The sequence below is a fragment of the Hemicordylus capensis genome, chromosome 2 (assembly GCF_027244095.1).
Source record: "Hemicordylus capensis ecotype Gifberg chromosome 2, rHemCap1.1.pri, whole genome shotgun sequence".
In the NCBI taxonomy this organism is placed as follows: domain Eukaryota; kingdom Metazoa; phylum Chordata; class Lepidosauria; order Squamata; family Cordylidae; genus Hemicordylus; species Hemicordylus capensis.
Window position 1 is genome coordinate 265,469,662 of NC_069658.1, and position 24,863 is coordinate 265,494,524.

At 45.2% G+C, this 24,863-nt stretch overlaps 1 protein-coding gene across 1 annotated transcript; it reads left to right on the forward strand.

Annotated features, from left to right (window-relative positions):
- The first annotated feature begins 12,925 nt into the window (after window positions 1-12,925).
- LOC128347148 (probable peptidyl-tRNA hydrolase 2) lies at window positions 12,926-23,023 on the forward strand. Its single transcript, XM_053301326.1, has 7 exons — window positions 12,926-13,233; window positions 13,323-13,397; window positions 17,186-17,266; window positions 17,723-17,820; window positions 19,237-19,351; window positions 21,220-21,279; window positions 21,909-23,023. The coding sequence occupies exons 1-7, from the start codon at window positions 13,138-13,140 to the stop codon at window positions 21,936-21,938; spliced, it is 555 nt and encodes a 184-aa protein (XP_053157301.1). The 5' UTR covers window positions 12,926-13,137; the 3' UTR covers window positions 21,939-23,023.
- The last annotated feature ends 1,840 nt before the right edge of the window (window positions 23,024-24,863 follow it).

The following is a 24,863-nucleotide window of genomic DNA, read 5'->3' on the forward strand; positions in this document are numbered from 1 at the left end:
TTACGTATGAACCGGGCCTTTATTTATAGTTCCAGTCACCAGACTGTTCAAGACTCTCTGTTCTTCCTTACAGCTGTCTGTAGCCTGGCCTTTGTCCCGCCTCCTTCTGGATACCAGGATATTTGTCTCCTAAATGTAACATTACCACTTCAAACAACAGAAAACAATTAGTAACTTGCTTAACCTGCGCAGAGAATCTGCGCACTGGTACATGATTGCTCCCCTCACCCACTGCCACAGCCCCCCTCATCTCAGAGATCTCTCCACCCTCACCTTAGCCACACTCCTGCTCCTCCTCCTCCATCCCTTTGCTTCCATCCCCCTCACCCCTCTTGGTCATTCTTCCATCCCATTGCTTCCATCCTTCTCACCCCTCTGGGTTGCGGCTGCAGCGTTGTGGGCCAAGCTGCAGCCCCCTATCCCCAGAGACCTCCCCACCCGAGCCCCACTCCTGCTCCTCCCCACAGGAGCAGCAGCAGAGCAGCGGCTGACCGGGCCCTTCCTTGCTATCACCACCACCATGGCCGCTCATTCCCCTCAGGCTGCTGACAGGTCTGGGGCTGTCCCTTGCCGGCCTGCCTCCCTCCACCAATGGCCTTGGTAGTCCCAAACGGCAGCAGTGGTTGACTGGGCCCTTCCTTGCTGCCGCCACAGCCACTCATTCCCCTCAGGCTGCTGACAGGCCCCTCAGTTCCCCTCAAACCACTGACAGAGAAAAAGAAGGGAGGGGAAGAGAGAAAGAAGGGCGGGCAAGGGATGGGCGCTCCCTTGTTCATCTTGTTTCCTCATCTAATTCACACAATGGCAGCCTTCTCCTGAAGGGGCTCTTTTCTCCCTCACAACTCCTCTCTTCACAGAAGCCTGCCATATATATATATATATATATATATATATATATATATATATATATATATATATATATATTCCAATCCTCTACAATCAAGAACATCTTCCGACCAGTATCAGTTGCAACTGACCTTAACCATCACAGGCTCCTCCTCCCTATCTGCATATGGAATCTCCACTGTCCAATCACCATGATGCATATGGAATCCCCACTGCCCAATCAGTTGCTGATGCTTGCGAACTCTTGTGGGAGCTGCCACACACAGGATTAGCCACGGGTACGCCTTAGAGAATTATATATACAGATAAAGCACACAATCTCAATGATGATTATTTTTTCAACCAATTACATCAAACTTTAAATGTAGTCAGTTTCTGTATTCAGAGGCCCCTCATAATGTGAGGCCCTAAGCTATAGCTCCCTTAGCTTGTGCCTAAATCCATCATCGCCTGGTGCGTTCTAGGGTGAGAAGATGGAGATGGAGGCAATCTGAAATGCTGTCTGTGTGGCTGCCTTTTGTACAGTAGCTTTCTTCAGAGAATGCTGGATCTTCAGTAAAGGTAAGCCTATGGGGCTCCTGCCCAATGCATCAATGTGATCCAGGGTGCCCCCACTCCCAGTATACAGTGCACAATTCAATCATTACCAGGATCAGATCAAGTTTGATAATAAGCACCATTCACAGCCCTGCCAATCAGCTTCGTGCATAGCTGGCTTCTGCTTCAAATGTGCAGAACTATATTTTTTCAGAGCTTAAACCTGGAGAGGAAATATATACTAGGGTGAAATACAGTAAATGTGCTTCCAGAATACCCCCATTGTTCTAAAATGTTACATCTGTCTTCAGCTAAGTCTAAACTTCCTTATGGTATTTCTGTACCTGCTGATTTTTGCATGATTTCTACCAGAATTTCTGAGGCTACCTAGTATACTACATACCTCATCTCATGCCCTTGCCTGATTAGCTCCTCAGTTCCACATTTCTTAATGTGAAAGTTAGTACCACATAAAATAGGTACTAACTGCCACAATATCCCTAATATTTCTCTGGACCAAGGTTTCATCCTGGCCTTTTCCCCATACTACATTCACAGCAGTCACACACACACCACACCACCAACCTTTACAGATTTTTGTATGTTTGTGAGCATGTAAACTTATTCACCAACACATGCATCCCACTAGAGCCCTACTAGGGTTTTTTTTTCTGAGCCAGAGGCTAATTTCACAGATGTCTTAAGGTCCCCTACCCCACCTTTGATTTTGATATACCTCATCAACAGGGGGATTTTGTCACTCTCTGTAGGGACACATGTGTAACTTGATTACCTTTAAATAATTAAAACAACAACAACCTTGCAACTCCAAAGAATGGTCCAGACAAGAGGAAGTGTGTGTGTGTCCATGGATGCAGGATGTTCAGAAAATATGCCAACATGCATGTGGACACAGATGATGATGGTTGAACCAAAATGAACTGTATGGAAATGTAACAAAGGGGATATTAGTGTAGACATAAATCTCTTTAGCATTATTAAAATGAAGAGTTACATGCAGACATCTCCCAGTGGTGTGGTGCCATTAAGGTCTCACTGTTGCTGTTTACCTTTCCCCAACAATTCCCCATAGCCTTGAGAGTTGCCACTTACCTTTCCCCCATCCCAGCCGTCCTGACTGATGTTATTTCCTCCTGTCCTCCACAGCTTTGCCTGCTGTGCCTTCTCTCCTCATCCCTAACAACCTTTGAACTTTAGGGGCTGGCTGCCATGACAGGACCCTACAGAGCAGTCTATCTGCTCCTGAGCTCTTTCGAACTTGGCATGTGGCTGGGAGATAGGACAAAGACAACACAGATACTTCATTTCTAGGCTGAAACATGCAACTTCTGGGGGAGGGCATCCAGAATCTCCAGAAACAAAATGCAAGATACTCTCCCGCAGAAGTCATCTATTTCAGCCAAGAATTCCTTCTTCTTTATCTTAGATGTGTGGTTCTAGCTGGAGTTACCCAGTGCTGAGGGGGAAGGAACTCACTTTGCTCATTCCTTTTATCATAATTACTTCACATGTTGCAGAACCAACTGAGCTCTGAGATTAAGACCAGATTCCAGGGTTGAGCCCTGAGGTTTTGTTTTTTTTGTTCAAATCTAGACAAGCATCTTGCTTGAACTGTAGTATAAGCACAGGTAAAGTCCAAAAGTTTATCTTGTTCAAGTATTTTACAGCAAAGGCAGAGGCAGTCAAATCCAAAGTTTAAATGATTACTTTACAAAGTTCAAAATAGCTTATGAGTTAACTATTTTTTAATTGCTCATTCTTCTTGGCCTACTCATCGCAGTCCATGTATAAGACACATGTATCCCTCCCTCCCTGCCTCTCAGCTGATTCCAGCTGTCAGACATGCAACAGCACCAGGCTGCTGTCACTGAAAGAGCTCCACTCAGGGGTGTAGCTATAACTGAGCAGATGGGTTCAAAGAATCTGGTCCCCCAAGCTCCACCCCTCCCTATTTCCTTCCTTATCTCCCTCACTCCGAGGGGCCACGGGCCCCCTTTCCCCTAGCTTCGCCCCTGGCTCCACTACTGTCTTTAAGAAGGTTTGGGGCTGAGGAGATATCAAACTGCATGTAGAAGGGACTCTGAATAAATTTCACAGCATTTAAGATGTGGAGAAAGTGAGCAACTTAATGCTATGAGAGGCAGAGAGGAAGGAATGCAGAGGAGTCTGGTCAAGGAACAGGTAGCGAAGTGGAATATGGAAGGCAGTCGACTAAACATTACAAACATTTAGGAAACAATGAATAGAACTGACAGACTAGAAGGAAGGAGGAGCAATGGAGAAAATCCGACTGGCTCAAAGCTATGCACAGAATCTTGAGGCTAGAAATGTTGTGCACAGTATTGGCATGAAGGAAGTGGACAGGCAAGGGAAGGAGCAAAGGGTTGGTGGGTCTAGATCCTGACAGTGAAATTCTGCTCTATATGGCTCCTACTTGCACTACACATGGGTGGCCAGAGACGCACCTCAGTCATTTTGGGACCCTGGGCCTAAAGGCCTTTGGAGGCCCCTGCCTCCACCCTGCCCTGGCTGCAAGTTAAGCATCCTCCCCCTACACACACTGTGACACACACAGCATTTTTAACATGTGGGTTCTTGGCAACTGGACTCATAAGAATTTTGTTAAAAAATATAAAACAGGTATATTTATGCAAATATGCATTAGCAGAAACATTTCAACACACATCTTAACATATTCCCATCCCACATATTTCTTTCCCCACTCCCCCTTCTGTCTCTAAAGCAGAGGTCATGCTTGGCTGCCTGGTGCAGTGTGGACCTGCGGTGTGGCAACCACACCATCCGGGACAACTAAAGAGGATTTGTGGGGAGGGGGCAGGAGGTGTGGAGACCCTGGACTTCAGCTCAGACGTCCAGGGGTAAGAGCGCCTCTGTGGGTGGCCTTTCCATGAGGCAGAGTGAGGCAGTTGCCTTAGGCATGGCTGCAATGAGCGGATGAGGGCAGCAAGTGGAGAGGAGAGCTGGTCTTGTGGTAGCAAGCATGACTCGTCCTCATAGCTAAGCAGGGTCTGCCCTGGTTGCATATGAAAGGAAGACTAGAAGTGTGAGCACTGAAAGATATTTCCCTCAGGGGATGGAGCCGCTCTGGGAAGCGCAGAAGGTTTCAATTTCCCTCTCTGGCTTCTCCAAGAGGGGGCTGAGAGAGATTCCTGCCTGCAACCTTGGAGAAGGTGCTGCCGGTCTGTGAAGACAATACTGAGCTAGATAGACCAATAGTCTGACTCAGTATATGGCAGCTTCCTATGTTCCTATGTAAGTGCTCCCTGCCACCATGTGCACCACCCCATGTGCACCACCCATTGCCACTGCTTTTCCTCACCCCATTGGGACACACTGCTCATTTTCCCCTACTGGGGTGCTGTGCAGCTCTTCTTCACCCTCCCAGTACTTGAGCCTAGGAATGCACCTGCCACAACTGTCTAGCCTGGTGGCATAGCCTGAGAGTGTTTGCATGTTTTAATCACTGCTGCGGCAGCATGGCCTGAGAATGCTGAGCACCCTCGTCTGCAGTTGTGTGTGTTTGTGGGTCATCACATGGGTCCTCTGTCTCAGGCAGCAACAAAATGTCATGGGTTGCCCCTGACGGCAGATTGTTACATATAAATATGTCCTACTTTCCTCTAGGCAACTCAGGGGTGGAAGAGAGAAGGTTCACAGGTGGTCTCCCATGATCCAGGCACTGAATAGACCCAGACCTGCTTAATGCAAGGCTCCTCCATCAAGGGTCTTCACCAAGGTCTCATAGTGACCTGGCAACACTAAGGGCCAAATAGCAGTAGGGTAGAGCTTAATTTCATTATTTTATTCAAATATGTCTAGGCTGCTTTTTCTATTAAAAAGCATGCTGAGAGGTATACAAAATGGTATACAAAATAATTAAAACAATCACATAATGAAAGCAATAGCATGTTTAATAACAGTATTGACATTCTGTCTTTTTTATAACAATCACACTTCCAGTTCTTTCCTTCTTTCCAACCAGGGGCATAACAAGGGTAGGGCAGGCATGGCACGTGCCCTGGGCGCCATTGCAGGGGGGTGCAGAGTGCCCCAACAGAGTGCCCCAGCCCCAACTACATTCAGAGAGGCACCCCACCGCCCTGCTCCCAGCGAGCACTTGCCCTTTATTTCAGGCAGTGTTTGCTGCCTGAAAGCGTCTATTCCCCTTTCGCTCCCTCCAGAGAGGGAGAGAAAGGAAGAATAGAAGCTTTCAGGTAGCAAGCACTGCCTGAAATGACACTGAAGAGCTTGCTCAGGCTTTTTGGAGCTTGAGGCCATGCCCGCTTTGACATCACATACAAAGGGGGCATGGCCTCGAGCTCCAAAGAGCCTGAGCAATCTCTTCAGTGTCATTTCAGGCAGTGCTTGCTACCTGAAAGCTTCTATTCTTCCTTTCTCTCCCTCTCTGGGCAAGCTCTTCAGAGTCATTTCAGACAGTGCTTGTTGCCTGAAAGCAGTGGCGGACTGGGTCTAAAAATATTGGTTGCCAGGAGACAAAGGGGGCCCACCCACAACTTTAAGGCTATCATGTACTTGTTATAATAAATAAATAGTTTTTTCAAAAATACATAAGTGGAAAAAAGGTACAATTAAATTTTTGTGAAATAAATGTATATTTTTTAGTAATTATAGTGTACATATATTGTACATATTACTGGCAGTATACAGTACAGATTGTTATAATTGAATTTTTAATTTTTAATTTTTAAAAAATAAATGGTGGATATTTTAAAATAGTTTGCTTGTACTGAACATTTTACACATTAACAGGTAGTTCAAAAGCATATTTCATGCAGTCCACTATATTAAGAGCAATCATTTGAGTTCACTAGATGATGGTGTGAATCTGTCAATAATTGCTTCTGCATCCAATTCATCTAACAATTCCTTTTCAATGGATAGCAACATGTATGATTCCAAGTTCTCCTCAGACAGTGAATTTCTTAGCCTTGTCTTTATGATCTTTAGCTTTGAAAATGTCCTCTCACATTGGGCTTCAGTAACTGATAGTGTGCAGATGACTTTATAAAGTTCATAAAGGTTATCATATGCCTTGTTGTGAAGTCTGTTGGATGCCAGGATTTTTAGTACACACGATGGGCAAGTGCTACAAATTTTACACTTGTTGCAACTGAAATCCATATTCTCACCATCATTAAGCAATAGCTTTAATACATCAAAGTTTGAAGCAAAAGAAAACAATTCCAATATTACTTGATCTTTGCTGATTTGTGGAGACAGCTTAATAATACCTTCCAATGCTTCATCTTCAAGGCCCTTCTCTGCAATAGTTTTAAACTTTGCTGGGTACAAGCAGGATAAATCTTTATACAACTTTTTGTGTTGTACAAAGCATGAATCTAGTGACTGGACAATGTGGTCCATTATTAGGTTAAACACGTTTACTCAAAAATCAGCTAGAGAATCTGAGGAATTTCCTTCATCATCTATAAGCTCATCTTACATTCTTTTCTTCTTCCTCTGCCTCTTAACTGGCAATGCTGTTTCCAAAGAGTCAATTTCCAATGTCTGATTTTCATCCATATTCAACTGTGAAATTTTGTCATTACATTTGTTTACAGATTCCAATGCCTTGCTGTGAATGTTATCAAATGTTCTTGTCTGTTCCTTCAACTTTGTTGTAGCTGAATCTACTAACCTCCATGCAGTAAACATATCTAAACCACTTGTCTGTAAATAACTTGATAACGGGGCTGTAGTTTAAAATATATACAAGTAAGTAAATGCTGTCAATATTGTTTCATACTTTAGAAGACTTTGAAGTAAAACATTTGCTTCTTGTTTTGTTTTTGCATCAAACTTGTCTGAATCTTGTATCATTGATAAGCACGTCAATAGATTTACAAAAGTACTGACAGCGGCATCATCAAAACGTCCAAATATAGTTGTTGCTGTGTTGGATTTTCCTGACCATCTTGTCTCACCAATTAGCTTTAATTGTTTCATTTTTTCTTGTCCTAGATATTTTCCAACAACTTATATCCATACACCCATTCTCTTGTATGATGTTTTCACAAAAGTTGCTAAATTGTGGAGCAAATTGAAAAAAGAAAGTGCAGGCACGCAACGTTTTGTTGTTTCAGTTATCACCAAATTCAAGATGTGGGCATAGCACCATATATGAACATGTTGATCAGCCACATCAGTAATTTTACTTTGTAAACCATTATACTGGCTATGGTAGCTTGCAGCTCCATCTGTACTATCAGATAAACATTTTTTGGGATCAGTTTTAAGATGCTGTAATGTTTCAGTCAATAGATCAAAAAGTCCCTGTCCTGTACCATCATAACTTGGCACAACTGAAAGTAGTCGCTCACAGATAACACCTTTAAGCACATACCGAATAATTATGCTAAACTGATTGATGGATGAATTATCTTGTGTTGAATCAACTTGAATAGAATAATAGTTTGCTTGAGAAACTTCATGACTAATTCTTTCTTGTATCATATTCTTCATAATTTGGATTAACATATTAATAGTTTTACTCTTTCCTTGTTGTTATAATCGTTTGATTCTTTGTGTAGACTTGTTTTGTACTGCAGAAATGTGAGCTGCCATAATGGGGTCATATTTTGCCATCAACTGCACTGTCGCTAAAAAATTGCCGTGATTCAGAACCTCATTATCCAGAGTGTAGGCCGATTCATTTCTGTGACCTTGAAAAGGAAGTGCTTGCTTGCCTAACATCTTAATGATGTCTATAAGCCTCATGACAATGCTCCTCTGCTTCAACACTTCTTCTCTCTTTTTAATTAGTGGAGATGCAAAAAAATTATCTAAGGTGCCATCATTAACCACACTGATAAATCGCTGAACATTTCTTACATGTGTTGTTGTCGATTCCTGTAAAGCCAAGCTCTGGCTAATACGCCTGTAGTCACTAAAGCCACGTACAAAGGGTGATGGATTACAAGTGTTGGGAGACTCAAAGGCCAAGCAGTATGAACAATATAAGCACCTATTTTCTTTATGTTAGCCATTTTCTTGGGACTGAGTCATATTTTCCTCTCATACAAATGAGCATCAAATGGCAGACCATCAAGTGGCTGAAATGGATGTTCAGCAAAAAACTGTTTCAGATTTGCTCGTGATGGATATTGGAAGTTTCCAGCAGTTGATCTTGCATTTTCTTGTGTAGGTTCATTTATAGGATGTGCTTCAAAAACCAAGTCATTTATGCCTGAAAGTATGTACTCTCCAGAAGGTTTACCTAAAGTTCAGGTAATGGGACGTGTTGTCCATAAAATGTATTTCTGAATATAACTATGATATGAGTATTGATATTGCAAAGGTGATAAAAAGTGTTTATTAATTTTTATAAGTGTAACTGGTAAAAGGAAAAGGTAAAGTATTAAATGAACTGCATATTAAAAACCACATGCTTTACCCATTGCCTAGGAGAGGTTTGGGAAAACCACCCAGAGAGAAAGGGTGGGACATGTGACGGATCCCACAAATGGGAGTGAAAAGTAAAGCCAGAAAAATGTTCTGTCTGTGTGTCACCCAGCAGAACCTGCCCAGAAAGGGTTAATGGCAGGCAGAGTCTGTGACTGACAGCCAGAGTAGGGGCCAGCCTGGAAGAGAGACATCAGGCAAGTTCTGGAGGGAAAGAGGGAGTTCTGAGAAAGCACTGCTTGGGTGCAGTCATGTTCTGCTCTGATCTACTGAGAACAATTTTAACAATCACAGTAATTTTAACACTCCACAGTAAATGATAGCCTTATAGTTGTGGGTGGGTCCCCTTTGTCTCCACAGTATATTAGGGCCACAGTATATAAAAAATAGTAATTAAATACATCTGTATCTATATTTCTCCTGGGTGTGCCTCTGAATGTGTGTCCCAGCCGCCCAGCTGATTGGCTGGGCGGCGTAGGTGCCTGATTGGCTGGCGCATCGCACCCAGGAGAATTTGGCCAGCGGTGGGCCAGGCTGTGGGCGGCGATGCCGGCCGCAGGCCTGGCTCGGCCGCGGAGGCAAGGCAGTGGGACCGGGCGAGGCGGCGGGACTTGGCCCGGCAGCCTGGGCAAGAGGGGGGGGGAGGTAGCCGGCCTCAAAGAGGCCGGCCACAGAGGCTAGCAAGTGGCGGCAACAGGCCCGGCAGGCCCGGCAGCAAAGGCGGCACTGGGCCCGGCGGCGGGCCAGGCTGCGGAGGCACTGGGACCGGCCACGGAGGCAGCTCATGGCCAGACAGCGGCGGAAATGGCCGCTGAGGCCAGACACCCGTGGGAGGCTGGGGTGGGAGGGAACCGGGTGGCGGGACTTCCATGTTCGCCGCCTGGGAGGAGGAGTGGTGGTGGCCGCTGCCCAATAAGTACTGTAAAATAAAATGCAGCGGGGGGGAGGGCAAGAGAGCAGGGGGAGGGGGAGGGGAAGAGAGAGTGGGGCAGGGAGGAGGGGGAAGGGGAGGGGAAGAGAGAGTGGGGCAGGGGGGAGGGGAGGGCAAGAAGGAGGGAGCAGGGGGGCAAGAGAGAGGGAGGGAGGGGAAGAGAGTGGGGGAGGGGAGGAGGGGAAGAGCAGGAGGGGGAGCAGGGGGAGGGGGGAGGGGGGAGGGCAAGAGAGAGGGGGCAGGGGGAGAGGGCAGGAGAGAGGAGCAGGGGGAGGGGGAGGGTAGGAAAGACTGGGGCAGGAGTGTGAGAGAGAGGGGTGGGAGGGGGAGAGGGGAGGGAAAGAGAGAGTGGGGAGGAAGGGGAGGGGGCAAGAGAGAGTGGGGCTGGAGGGGGCAAAAGAGTGGGGCAGGAGGGAGGGGAAGAGGGGCAAGAGTGTGGGGCAGAAGGGAGGGAGGGGGATACAGCCGGCCCCAAATAGAGCACAGATGCTCTGTGCGTGTTGGCTAGTACCTTTTATAAAACACACAAAACACAGCAAGCACAAGGTGAAGAGCTGACGAAGCACACTCAAACTGAGGAGTCGGACGCAATGAAAAATATTTGCTGTCTGTGCAATGTGGACATGGGCAATAGCTCGCAGGTCGAGGGTGTAAGAGCTGAGCAGCAACTCACGGAGGATCTGCTCGAGGGCCAGCTGCATGTGGCCAGCTGGCCAGGCGAAATATTCTTAAATATAAAGTATCCTCGAAAAATGATTTTAATAATTTTTTAACATTAAAATAGTAATACGGCGTACATTTTAGTTGCATACAATAATAATATTGGAACTTCTGTTATATTTTCAAACTACTAAAAGGTCATTAACATTTCTAACATATTGTCTTATGTTTAAGGGGAACCACTTCATCAGGGGCCCACAGGGCCCACTTGCCATCGGGCAAGCTGACACCCTGGCCGGTCCGCCACTGCCTGAAAGCATCTATTTTCCCTTTCTCTCCCTCTCTGGAGGGAGAGAAAGGGGAATAGATGCTTTTAGGCAGCAAAGGCTGCCTGAAGTAAATGGCAAGTGCTCGCTGGGGGTGGGGGGCACAAGGGGTTGACTGTATGTCTTAACTGTTAAGGGATGCTGAGTATGTGTGCACTCATGCTTTGTTTTAAAGCATGTTAGTGGACCACAGGGATTCTAGTTTAAAACAAACAAAAACAACACAAACCTGAAGTTAGCTCACTCCTGCCATACTGTGTACACTCTGTGCTAAATAAAAATACATTTTGCACTAGGGTAGCACAGATTCTGTACCAAAAATGCAGAATTCTCTGTATAAATAATTATCAAATATATCTGCATAAATTTGATTAACTTTATAGAGTTGAATTTACTTCTAACCATGTGGAGGGGCACTAAAGCCCCATCTCAACCATTGAAATCTTGCTCCATCCCACCTCTTATTTTAGGAGCAAAGTGTTCAAAATACAGCATGTGAGCTTTTGAGTTACACAGAGCTCTTCTTCAGGCTACATGGGGGAGAACATTTATTCCAAAAAGGAACAGTATAGATATTTCTGTTTATCATGCCCACACTCAGAAATACCTTGTTTCCGTTTAAATTTATCGACCATTCAATCTGAGAAAGAGTTCTGTGTCACTCGAAAACTCACATACCTCATTTGGTATGTGATGGGCTGGCTCACTGGCTGGCTGCATGCTATTTTTCTGACTGATTTTGTTCTACTGGACCAACAGGGGTAATCTGATTTTAAAATGCAACAGATTACTCTTGCACCATAAATATTTATACAGTCCACTTCTCATACAAAAACAAACACTCAAAATACCCTGCTTACAGACAGACATCCGTGCTCTGTAATTAACAAATACAACTTGATAAACAGGCATAAGGGTTTAGATAAATTTTTGTGACTAGAGCCTGGTTTACCCAATTTTTCTAATTCAGGTTTCATGTGGGTTACCGACATTAGCATGATTGTGTGAATCCATGCCAAGGTGGTTGATCGCCCAAATGAATCTGAGAATCCTTGATGTGGGTTTGCACATTCATGCTAATTATTATTTATTTATTATTTTTATTTTTCACATTTATATCCCGCTCTTCCTCCACAGAGCTCAGAGGAACATAACAAGGTGATTTTTATCCTCACACACAACAACCCTGTGAGGTAGGTTAGGCTGAGAGGTACATGACTGGCCCAGAATCACCCAGTGAGTTTCATGGTTGAATGAGGATTCAAACTCAGGTCTTTCCAGTTTCATGTAGTGCCATAATTTGTTAATTAAAAGATGAACGAGCTTGACTTGTATTTTTGAGCTGATATTATGGTAAAGTTATCTGAAAGATGGGCATCAGATGTTTGGACAGGGGCACAATTTTCAGTGCTTGCCCTAGGCGCTATTTTCCCGAATACGCCTCTGTTTCCAACCACTCCCCCTTCCTAACGGAAAAGGAAGAGGGAAAGTAGTGTGATGTCATTTTGCTTTCCTTCTCTGGGCATCCATGAGGTGCCGTCCTAAGAACTGGCCCACAATCTGTTCACAGAAGCAGCAGATTGTGGGTAAGATCTCAGGGGTCTGCTTCACGGTAGGGCTGCCTCTGCACATTTACTTGGGCGGAAACTGCACTGAGCTCTGTGAGACTTTCCTATTGTAAGCAAACATGCATACGCTCAAGCGGTTTGCTTATTATATTTTGAGATTTGCTGATCTTTGATAGTAATAAACTGAAACTATATTTTGAGTACCATGGATTTGGGTGTATTTTCTGACTTAGTCACTAACTAAAACTTCTTGGACCACCATGGGCCATCTAGAATGCATATCCATTCTGAGGATGGCTCTCTTACTCCACTTTCTGCCCTGCATCAAAATTTGTATCATTCTTATCTGAAAAGTTATTGTCTTTGAGCGTCTCTAACGCGTTTTTAAAAAATGAGATATATTGTTAATGTGGAGTACAAGCTGAAGAGTGGCATTTGCAAATCGAATGCCTAGCCGATGCAAACCCATTTAAGCAAAAACGGCTTTAAGCCTCAGCAGCCAATCCCCCTCTTTCGCTCGCCCACAGACAGAAGTGAAGAGGCTCAGACGCGCGCTTTTCGTGCCGTGCGTGGCAAGTACGGAACAAGGAGTTGAAAGGGCGGGTTTATGAAGCTGGCGCCGTGGAACCACAACGCGCAGAAACGAGAAGCGCTGGTCAGCGCCGGGCACAGTTACTGGTTACAACCTCCGAAGCCGTCAGGGATAGTGGTCACAGGGAAATGACGATACGGGCGGGCGGTCCTGATTGGTCGGGAGACGGCAGAAGAAGCCAATAGGAGGGCAAAGCGCCGGCAGCTGTTAAGAATGGAGTCGCAGCCTCTCGATTCGGAGTCAGGCGTGGATGAGTCGCTGGTTGCGCTGCTGCTCGAATTGGGGATTCCGGAGGCTGCAGCGCGGCAGGTGGGTAGTCCGACGGGGCGCGGCGTGTAGATGGGGGTCGGCCGTCCATTGCGCTGATGCTGATTCCTTATCGCCCTCTGTTCCCGCAGGCTCTGGCGCTCACCGGGGGGCACTCTGCAGAGGCCGCCGCGCAGCTTTACTTCGGTAGCGGCCTCGATTCCCAGGTACCGGCTGCATTCCTGACGTCAGTTTCCATCTATTTCTGCAGGGAATCGGTTCCTGGCCTAGCCTCCATTGCCCTGTTTCTTATCCCTGGGTCTTCTGTTCTTCAAAATCCTCCGCATGAGCTTGAAACACCACTGCTGTGTATTCCCCCCTACTGTACCTGTTTGTGCGGCTTAATTGGAGACAGATCATGGTTCAGGGGTTTTGTGTTGTAAGAGGATGCCTGAGCATGTGTAGAGTTATCCTGCCCCCCCCCCCCGCCGCCGCCCCGGGCACACCCTGGAATTAGAGACCAGGGCTTCCATATTGAAGGGTGTGGTTTTGTCCTAAAGCGACGCCTATGTGGAGTCCAGCTAGCTCCTCGATAGGAAACTAGCCTCGTTTCATAGGCATTTATCTCCATTCTGCCCTCATCTTCTCTTGTATTTGCTGAGCAATATCTAGGCGAGCTAGTCATGACTGAGTTCCACTTAAATTAATGGGATTTAAGTTAGTCATCATGACTGACTTGTCATCTATCTCTGGTGCTTGGTCATGACTAACTAGTCTGGATTTTTGCCCAATGTTAAAACCGTTCAGTATGTCAAAACATACAGCCAAAATGTTCTCATTGTCCATTCTACTACTTCAGCCAGGGAATAAAATCTCTTTTTAAAAAAAGGAGGGGGGGGTGTCACTACTGTAATGAAGTGTCCCTACTGAAGCAGACCATCAATCCATCTAGCTTAAGTAGTGTGTTCTCTGACAGCAGCTGCCCAAGGCCTCAAATAGTGGGGTTCCTCAGCCCTGCTGGCAGCCATCCTCAGCTAGACATGCCAGGGGTTGAACCTAGAACTTTATGCATGCAAGGCATGGACTCTACCATTGAGCTGCAGCCCCTCAGAGTTCATGCTATGGATGACTACAGAACTGAGAGTATTCAGATGCTACACTGGTGTGACATGTATTGAGGGCATGGTGCTGGAGTTTGTGTCTGTCTTTATTTAAGGTGTGGGTGCATATATGTGTACACTTCTTCCTGAGCAACTCTGTACTCATAATCTACTGTAGCCCTGTTCAGAATACAGTGTTCCAGGAGCCTCGGCCTTCTGATCATGAAAACCAGCACCATCACACTTATGGCATTTGCCTCTCCAAACAAACACTGTACACACAGACAACTTGGTGGAGGTTTGGGGGAGTGAGGGCTTTTCAGTGCATCAGTGCTGAGGATGGACTCCTGGATGTGTGTGCTTTCTCTTTTTCTAACATCTGAAGCAGTCTGAATTCAGAGATTATATTGTACCTATGTTCAGATGTCTGTACACAGGTACATATTTCTGTGTGACTGACTGTACCTGTGTTTGTTTCTAAGTACAGTCCCCCTGAAATGTAGGCTACATGTAGAAAGTACTGCTATCCCTGTATTCAACATAACATGTGAATAACTATACCTGAGTACAGATCTTTATCTGTGTACATTGTACACAGACTGTACATGTGCTGAACATAATGTGGGATTGGGGCTTGTGTGTATTATAGTATAGAAACAGTTTCTAATATAGTGCTACTAGTTTGCATGGTATCTTACAGTGCTTAATAAGCAAGCAAACACACACAAACCATCCCTGCTCCAAAGCACCTGCAAACTAAATTTCAACATTCCTGGAGACCATAAGGGGAGAGATGTGGATAAATGTGAGCAAAAGCAGTAGTGCATACTTGATTTTCATTTCAGAGAGGGATAAATGTGGAAAAGTGGTTGTCTTTATCTGAAGGCTCATATACACCTTTATACAAGAGACTTGTGTCTTGGGCGGTATACAAATATGTTAGGTAGATAAATTAATACAGGATAAAAAGTTGACAGTCTATATTTTTTAATAGATAATTCATCATTTATGGTTAAAAAGTAGAAGAATGTCTCTCCCCTTTTCTAAAAAGGCAAGAATCTAGGTTGGTTTCAAGAGGTTTGGGGCAGTAATGTGTTAATATTTAAGGCTCTTTATAGAGAGAGGAAAGCTGGTCTTGTGGTAGCAAGCATGAATTGTCCACTTTGCTAAGTAGGGTCTTCCCTGCTTGCCTTTGAATGGGAGACTACATGTGCAAGCACTGTAAGAAATTCCCCTTAGGGGATGGGGCAGCTCGGGGAAGAGGATCTAGGTTCCAAGTTCCCTCCCTTACATCTCCAAAATGGGGCTGAGAGAGACTCCTGCCTGTAACCTTGGAGAAGCCACTACCAGTCTGGGTGGACAATATTGAGTTAGATCAGGCCTGCTCAACTTAGCCCCCCCCAGCTGTTTTTGGACTACAACTCCCATAATCCCTAGCCACAGTGGCCAATAGCCAAGGATTATGGGAGTTCTAGGCCAGCATCTGCAGGAGGGCCGTTGAGCAGGCCTGAGCTAGATGGGACAATGGTTAGACTTGGTATAAGGCAGCTTCCTATGTTCCTCCTGCTAAGATACTATTATACCTAGCCCCCCCGCCAACACTCAGATGTAAATTTAGCCTGAACCGTAAAGCCGTAACTGCTGACCAGTCTTCAAACCCTGAACTGATTTATCCTGATACTAGGAAAGCCAAGAGCTTATCTATAAGGATTTGCTTGGGTCATCTTCTACCCCAACTCAAATACCTTGGATAGATTTGAAAGAGTCCACGGAAGTTGCAGGTTTGCATGCTTCAGTCCCAACCACCCCATGCCGCCTCTGAATGTCATAGAGGAGATTATTTTAAACTCGGTTCTGCATGTCATCTGAATTTGGGGGACTGTGGATAGTCTTAGCTGTGGTTTGCTCAAACTAGGATAAAATGTGCTTTTAGATCTTAGTATGTGAACAAACCACAGTTTAAAAGCTAACCCCACTTCCCCCAAATTCACATGACTTGTAAAGGTAAAGTGTGCTGTCGAGTCAATTTTGACTCCTGGTGCCCGCAGAGCCCTGTGGTTTTCTTTAGTAGAATACAGGAGGGGTTTACCATTGCCATCTCCCACGCAGTATGACATGATGCCTTTCAGCATCTTCCTATATCACTGCTGCCTGATATAGGTGTTTCCCATAGTCTGGGAAACATACCAGCAGGGATTGAAACTGGCAACTTTCTGCTTGTTAGTCAAGCATTTCCCTGCTGCGCCACTTAAGGTGGCGTACAAGTAGAAACTTTCAGTTGTCTCTGATGCACGGGGAGGAGAAGCACAAGTCCAGGGTTTTCCCAGGCACGATAAATTACTCTAACCCAGGCTATATTGTCTGAATCCATCTCTTGTGCTGATTAAAACTCCAGTGAGAATAATCTGACCTTTGTGTAGATCAAATAAGAACAGATCTATACATTCAGTATAATAATGTGGCACAGCCCTTGGGATTATAACTTTCTAGACTGCAGCAGACAAAACACATGCACAAGTTAACACATCTGCTTGTGTGGGGTCTGCTATGTGTAAATAGAGCTGAAGAAAGTAACCCTGACATTGTTCCACCTACTTCCCTGGTGGAGGGAGTAGAAGATGCAAGATTGCTCCTAGACGTTTCCTTGACTTTCTTTCTGTGGTGGGAACAGACTGACACTAGTTCCTTTGGCACTAAATTGGCACTGGTATCATTTATCTTATTTAGAAAAATTGTATGCCACTCCTGTGTGTGCACACACACGGTGCTTTGGAGTGCCAATGTGGCTGGTATGTTTAACAAGGCCTCTGAGAGTGGGAAGGGTCTTGACTTCTTCCAGTGAATGAATCTTGGCTACTTGTTCATAGTAACTCTGCTACAACAGGAGAAACCTGCTGTCTAAATTTTCTTTCCAGGAGGAAGATGATGCGCAAGGCAGCTGTTACTTCAAGATGGTCTTTGTGGTGAACATGGAGCTTTCCATGGGGGCTGGAAAGGTAAAACTCCTCCAGGGCTGTTAACTTGGTTATCCTGAAATAACAACCCATTAAACAGCATTGATTGCTGACTTGCTTACATGATTGAGGTGCTTATCTGAAGGGAAGTGAAAGCAAGCAAAGGAGCCCTTGCTTCATTAGGGGCTTTTGATTTTTTCCTGTGTTAATTTCTCTCACAAAAGATGTGAATTGTAGCACAATCATCTCGGGTGCACAGGCTAACTCTATTCACTCTCCTGTTGCTGAACATCCTAGTATTGCTGATCCACACATACAGGTTGCGTTTGGGTATGACTTCTGCCCAGTGAACAAGCTGTTCCTGCAAGCGATGACAGGCTGGTTGTGTGGCTGGGCTGCTTCCTCCTGCAACTGTGCTTCTGTCACTGCAGACTCCTTATTTTTGGCAAAATCAACATGGAGAAGTGGTCTTCTAGGTCTTCATGTTTCTCATTACAGATGGCTGCCCAGGTGGGACATGCTGCTATTGGCCTCTTCCAGCTGTTGCAGGAAAAGTCTACCCACAGGGACATGATCAACCAGTGGGATGAACATGGGTAAGACAACAGGAGAATAGGCCAGGAGTGGATAATCATCCTTTTGGAGAATCTGCTTTTTATCATGCCCTTCTGCTAAAGAATTACCAACATACTACTATGAACATTTATTTACCACTATTTAGCAGACGTTCTCAAAGGTTTACACAGAAAAATAAGATTGTTGCCCTGTCCCAAAAGGGCTCACAGTCTAGAATGGAACATAAGGTAGGCAATAGCCACCAGATGGATGATGTTCTGGGGTTGGATAGGGCCAGTTGCACTCCCCCTGTTAAATAGAAGAGAATTGCCACTTTCAAAAGTGCCTCTTTGGTCGGTTATCAGGGTTACTGCTACTCATAGCACATGCTTTTTCACAACTCCTGTAAGATAGGATAAGTTGAAAGAGAATTAATTGCCCAAGATAATCCAGTGATCTTCATGACTGAGGATTTGATTCAAAAGTCTCCCTAGTGTCAGTCCCACACTTAACCACTATGCCATGCTGGCTGTTCATGTGTTCTCCACTCATTTGAAAGACCAGCCTTGAGTTCCACCTGTGTACCATATGAGGCCTTGAGGAGATATCCTAGGTTCACCCTACACACCCAACGCCTCTTGTTGGAAACAGATTGGGGGCTATTATTTTTAGTCTTGGCTAGAAATTTAGATAATCCCTTCTGGATTTGCCTGGGGACCAGCCAGTTGTATGGCCAAGTAACTCTGGAATTCTGACAGCTAGTCTGTGCATCCTTATGGACATGCCTGCACTGCACCACCAACCCTGCTTAACCTAGTGCTGGGGAGTAGCATTGGCATGCAGCCAAACATGCTTACATTTTGGTCTGGTGTGTGCTGTCCTTTGGTCACAAGGACAGTGCTTCGTCAGTTGGATTTGCATGCCATGATGCCCTTCTTTGCAACAAATGGGAAAATGCTATAAAATACTTGGTGTTAGAACTAGACTTCAGTGCCAGTCGTGCACAGAGCTCTAAATCTTTCAGATGCTTAGGAATCAGCATCAAAATATGCCCAACCCATTCCACAGTTGTGGTGAACATAGCCAAATACCTTGAATCAGACCTTTAGCTGGGAGTGGGGAGGGGACTAGGGTGGCCTGTGCCCCCCAAACCTTTCTCTGCCCTACCCTTAATTTTTTTACCAACAATTTTAAAATAATGGAATGTTGCCCCCACTTTTTTGCACCCTTCCTCAATTTTGGGGCTGGCTATGGGCCTGCCCTGATCACTGTTCCTCGTATTTATAGATCACCTGGAAGAAAACTAGGCTTATCTGGCCCAGTCTTGGAAATGGGCTCTGCCCAATGGTCTGTCTCCATCATCGTCTAGGCAGAATCTTGTTGGAGGGGCAAATGTTCTGTTCTAGTGAGGGGAGATGAAGGTGGCCTTGTATTCAAACTTGCTTTACCTTTCTCAGTGCAAAGAAAGTTGTTCTTCAAGGGTCCAACACTGACCAATTGCTGGAGCTTCACGCCTTAGCCCTGAGCTTGGAACTGCCAACATACCTAGTGCAGGATGCTGGAAGGACCCAGGTAACCATGCCAGAGGCTCTGAAAAGGGCCTTTATTCTAACTTTTTTTGGTGTTCAATCTTGAACCAGTGTCCCCCTCTATTCTTGTGTCCTACAGGAATATAATAGGTATGTAAGGAAAGGGTGTGGATTTCTGCACTCTTGGTGGAATTCTTCAGTAGGCATAAGCAGGGTTCAAGAAATGTTGGCTCAAATTACCAGCCAGACAAAATATTTTACTTAACAGATGGTTCCTGGAGTTATGCTGGTGCATTGCTCATTGGGATTTCCCCCCCCACTTGTCAGCATCATTTTTTACTTGTCACGGACAGGTAGACTAGTGGATTTTGTGAGCCTTAGGCATAAATTATGCAAACAGAATGCATTTGCATGTACTTGCCTATTTTGTTCTTGCTGCAATACTTAAGGGAGCACATTTGGAATATTTTAGTTTTTTAACTAGGGCATATACTGAAGGAAGGCTGAGATTCATAGGTGACTAGAGTTATAGAAGAGCTAAAAATCTCTTCTACATGTGGAAATTCTACCATTTGATCACAGGAAGACTTTTTTTAAAAGCTCATTTGCATGCTGTGCAAACTGATGGTGCCAGATATGATGATCTTCTTCTTAATAATAATAATAATAATAATAATAATAATAATAATTCAATTTCTATACTGCCCTTCCAAAAATGGCTCAGGGCAGTTTACACAGAGAAATAATAAATAAGATGGATCCCTATCCCCAAAGGGCTCACAATCTAAAAAGAAACATAAGAGAGACACCAGCAACAGTCACTGGAGATATTGTGCTGGGGGTGGATAGGGCCAGTTACTCTCCCCATGCTAAATAAAGAGAATCGCCATGTAAAAAGGTGCCTCTTTGCCAAGTTAGCAGGGCATATTCTGCCTAAAATCCCATGTGGGTAGTATATCTGTTTGTAGAGTGCCATCAAATTGCATAGCACTACACAAAGTGCAAGCCCTTCAGGGCAGGGACCTTTAAATCCAAGATTCAACATGGGGCTGGGTAGATCACTTTTTAGACCATATCCATGGTCTAAACATAACAACAAACATGCTGTTCAGCTTTTATTTTTGAAATATTTCTGGCTGAGATGCTAGGTTCCTACTGGAAGCCATTTTCACCTTGCTGATCCTGGGAACCTGAGTGCCAAGCTACAATGGAACATTAAAACATAACCACATTTTCAGATTTGAAACTTCAAAAATTGGATTTTAGAATTCAGTTTAAGACACTACAGAATTGCCTTAAGTCCTTTGGAGAGAGATGCTTAAGGCAGTAATGCTGGGTAAAGTAAAGTGTGCCATTGAGTCTATTTCGACTCCTGACACCCACAGAGCCCTGTGGTTTTCTTTTTTGGTAGCATGCAGGAGGGGTTTACCACTGCCTCCTCCCGCACAGTATGAGATGATGCCTTTCAGCATCTTTCTATATCGCTGCTGCCAGATATAGTATCAGTGGGGATTCAAACCAGTAACCTTCTGCTTGTTAGTCAAGCATTTCCTCACTGCACCACTTAAGGTGGCTCAATGTTGAGTACTAACTTCAATATTTCACACTAACTTCTTCCTATATTCAATAGCATCAATAATTGGAGTGTTTTCTTTTAAAAAGTCAAACTAGGACAATATTATCCAGATTTTTGCCAGATACTTAAGCACTATTGTCCAGACTTGTTTTGGCTTCAATGTAAATCTGATGCTTTGCTGGGCAAAACCAACTGCTGAGAAGCAGCAGCATTTACCAGGGGACCCACAATCCACTGAACTAGGGCATAGTAGACTAAAGGTGCAACCCCTAACCATCCTATCATTCTCTTTGCACGGTGCTGGTCTCAGCTGTGTTCTGTCCTTCCTATTTCAGGTTCCAGCTGGGTCACATACAGTTCTTGCCCTGATGGGAGAAGAAGAGATGGTGAATCAGGTGACTGGGAAGCTAAAACTGCTGAACTGAGGAGTGCTTCAGAGCTAGGCCCTGTCAGCGATACCTGGAGTTAATGGGCAGCCCTTCTGTGTGCTCTGCTGGTGGGAAAAGTCAGGGCCGGCTGACAGCAATTCAAGGCCCTTCTGGTAGCATGGAGAACAAAGGGGCAGCTCTCCTTCACACGGCTGTGTCCTTGATAGCAAGGTGGAGACTGTACTGTGTTTACTATTGCAGCTGGATTGTAGGGTGCTTCAAGGGTCTGTGTAAGAGATGGGGCTGTCTTTTCCATACCACTGACAAACCAGGCAAATCTGTACAGGTTGTTGCCTGAGCTTTCTTCTTTTGCACTGTGGACAAACTGGGGGGGCCATCTTGCAGCAGGAGGTTATCCTGTACCTAAAGCATTCCCTGCATTTGCCTGTTTTACTTTGAAGGATTTTTTTTTTTTGGTTAAAGATGAAACATGATCTCTCCAGACTGCTTAGGCCATTGCTGAACTGCTCTTGCTGCTCTCAGAAGCTATTTTAGATTGTGTTACCTAAAAATGTACTGTCTTGTAGTTGGATCAACCCCTTGTAACTTGCTCCTATAGTGATGAACTGTTTTCTTCTTTTATGGTATCATTTCAGTTGTCGTCCACTCCAGATATTGGATTTTAAGAACGTAGCACTAGCACCATATGATCATCATCTCTCCGCCTAATGGAAGGAGGCTGGACAATGCAGTGGGGGAACTGCTGTGCTGCCCAAGGCCAGGAACGGGCAATTAGCTGGGCCAGGGATGTGGGGGGAGGGTTTAAAACAGGGATACACAACTTTGTTCCTCCAGTTGTTGGACTACAACTCCCATCATCCCCAGCCACAGTGGGGGTGATGGGAGTTGTAGCTCAACAGCAGCTGGAGGGCCAAAGTTGTGCATCCCTAATTTAAAGCAATGGAGGAAGAATAGTGCTGACAACTGAAGGTGGGGAGAGGACAGCCCTGCTGCTCTTTTTCTCCCCCTGCAAAAACACAAAACATCTGAAAATGCCAATTGAGTGTTCCTGCTGTGGTTGTACAACCATGTTTAGCATCTTAAAAATAAATAAATTAAGATGATGCCTTTTTGAGAGGTTATAAGAGGTGGCTGTAGTATGCTTATGACACAACAGTCATAGCTGATAGATGGCCATGACACTTGTATAAGTGCAGTACATAGCACCTCCTGAAAGGGGGTGTATGGCAGGGAGAATACTGCAGCCTAAGTATTGTGGAACTACATGAGATGGCAACCATTCTTACCTTGTAACATCCCTCCAGAGCTAGGTTACTATTCCCCTCTTGCAAATTGTGCATTGAGGCTGAAAGCTCCAAGGTAATGCAGCAGGTGTGTAGCAGAGGGTGGACTTGAAGCTGGGTCTGCTGTAGCTGTACTGATTAATAGCCATTGCTGTTGAAAACAATCTTCTCAGGAGCAGGGCTCACCTTTGGCCCCAGCTACAACCTATAACTCACTCTTCATGTCTTAGCTTTGCTTTTTCTGTCTGTCTCTCTCTCCCTCTCTTTAGCACTGGCTGCTACAGCACAGGGCTCCATTCCAGCCATTTGAGACTCCATAGCCCAGTAATCCTGCAGGGGAGGCTCAGGTGCACACCTGGGCTTGTATGGTTCAACTGAAGGCTGGGCTGAACAAAATGCAGTTCATTTGACCCAGCCTTCAGTCAGGAGCTCTGTCGTAGTCCACCCATTAAAGACCAGTGCCTGACCTTGAATGGATTCATTTGTAGGGGAAGGGCTTTAACTTTAGTGCTAGAGTACCTGTTTTGCATCATCCAGAAGGTCCTAGGTTCAATCCCTGCTATCTCCAGGTAGGGCTAGGACATATCTGTCTGAAATCCTAGAGAGCCATTGCTAGACAGTGTACACAAAACTGAGCTGGATGGACATCTGACTCTGCATAAGCCAGTGTTGACTTTGCATGTTTACACACACCTGCAAAAGGAAGTTGAGTAGGGAGGGAGCAACTGAAATGGACCACTCTGCTGCCTCACCTCTGGAAATGGAACAGGTGCATGACAGGAGGAACTCTACTCAGTGGCATGCTCTGAACCAAGGTGGAGTAAAAGAATACTTTCTTCAATAAAAATTAAGTGGAGGCTTAAAAAAAAGAAGCCCGTTGATACAGGCAACAGAGAGCTAGATAAACCAGTAGTATGAGGCAGCTTCATGTGTGTTCAGAATTCACCAAGTTTGAGCCAATGGAAAACAAAGGAGGCAGCTCTGATATGAAGGGTTCCACCAAAGACAAGTTACCAACTTGTGTGGGAAGGTCCTATACTTTTTTAGCAACTGCCTGAGAAGCTGAAATTCAATAGGTATAGCTTTTTCTAGTGCACAAAACTAGTGGTGTGCACGGATCCGGTGCTTGCCAGTTCAATGGGGGGGGGAATCTTTAAGGATGGGGGGTGGGTATTCTTACCCCTCCTGCCACGTTTCCCCCTGCTGGCACTGTCTTTTAAAATGGTCTGGCAGGGTGGCAGTGTACCTCCTTGCCACCCTGGTGCCTCCTTGGGCTGGAAGTGCCCACTTCCGGCCCAAGGAGGTACACTGCCGCCCCGCCGGACTATTTTAAAAGACAGCGCCAGCGGGGGGAAACGTGGCGGGAGGGGTAAGAGCACCCTCCCCCGTCCTTAAAGATATTTCTCCCCCCCTCCCCCGCACCTTTGAACCAGTTCGGAGGCCTGTAAAAGGGCCTCCGAACCGGTTTGTGCACATCCCTACACAAAGCAACAGATGACAAAATTCACTCTTATCTACTGAAAGTTTGCTGCTTTATCTAGCTATTAAAGGGGGAGGCACCCTGCTGGGGTTGGGGAATAATGGCAACTTCAGATACCACCTACAATCCACCCTGTTCTGTCTTGTGATGAAATGGGGTAGAACGTCTGTCTCCCCATTGATGCAGTTTGTGGTACACAGTGATGGGAAAGTGTGCAAATGTTGGTATAGAACATACAGTAGCTCTTTGGATTTAAGGCACTTGCTCTCTGAATGCTTGTTCCAAGTGTAGCTTCATTTGGTAACAAATATTCCCTTGTATATGGGCTGTGTAGCCCCAATTGCATTAGTCTTTTGATTATTCTGGAACAATCGCTCTTCTGTACTCCTTGTAATAGCTGCCTCTGAGTCAGATAAACTTGCAGAGCATACCAACTGCAGTGTATAGGTGTTGCAAGGAGGCATGAACCTAAAGCTGCACAATCTGCCAGGGCAGATAAAACCTGTTGTAGTCAAACTCCCTCCTTCAAAATGTGGCACAATACTGTGATTTGGCTTAATAGTCTGGCCCAGTTTGAGGTCATAAGGACTACTTCTGGGGGGTCCTTTTTGTCATCCACTAAAAACATTTGTGAGCACATCTCTGTAACCCTGCCATTTAGGTCAAGTATTCTGCCACACAATGACACAAATTACTGGCACAAACCCATATTGCAGTCAGACATGGAAAACAAAAAGCTGCATCTAGGTTAAGAGCCTCTTGGAATAAAGACAATATGATGTTTATAGCTGTCATAAACCCCCTGATGGTTTGGAGTGACTTGTAAT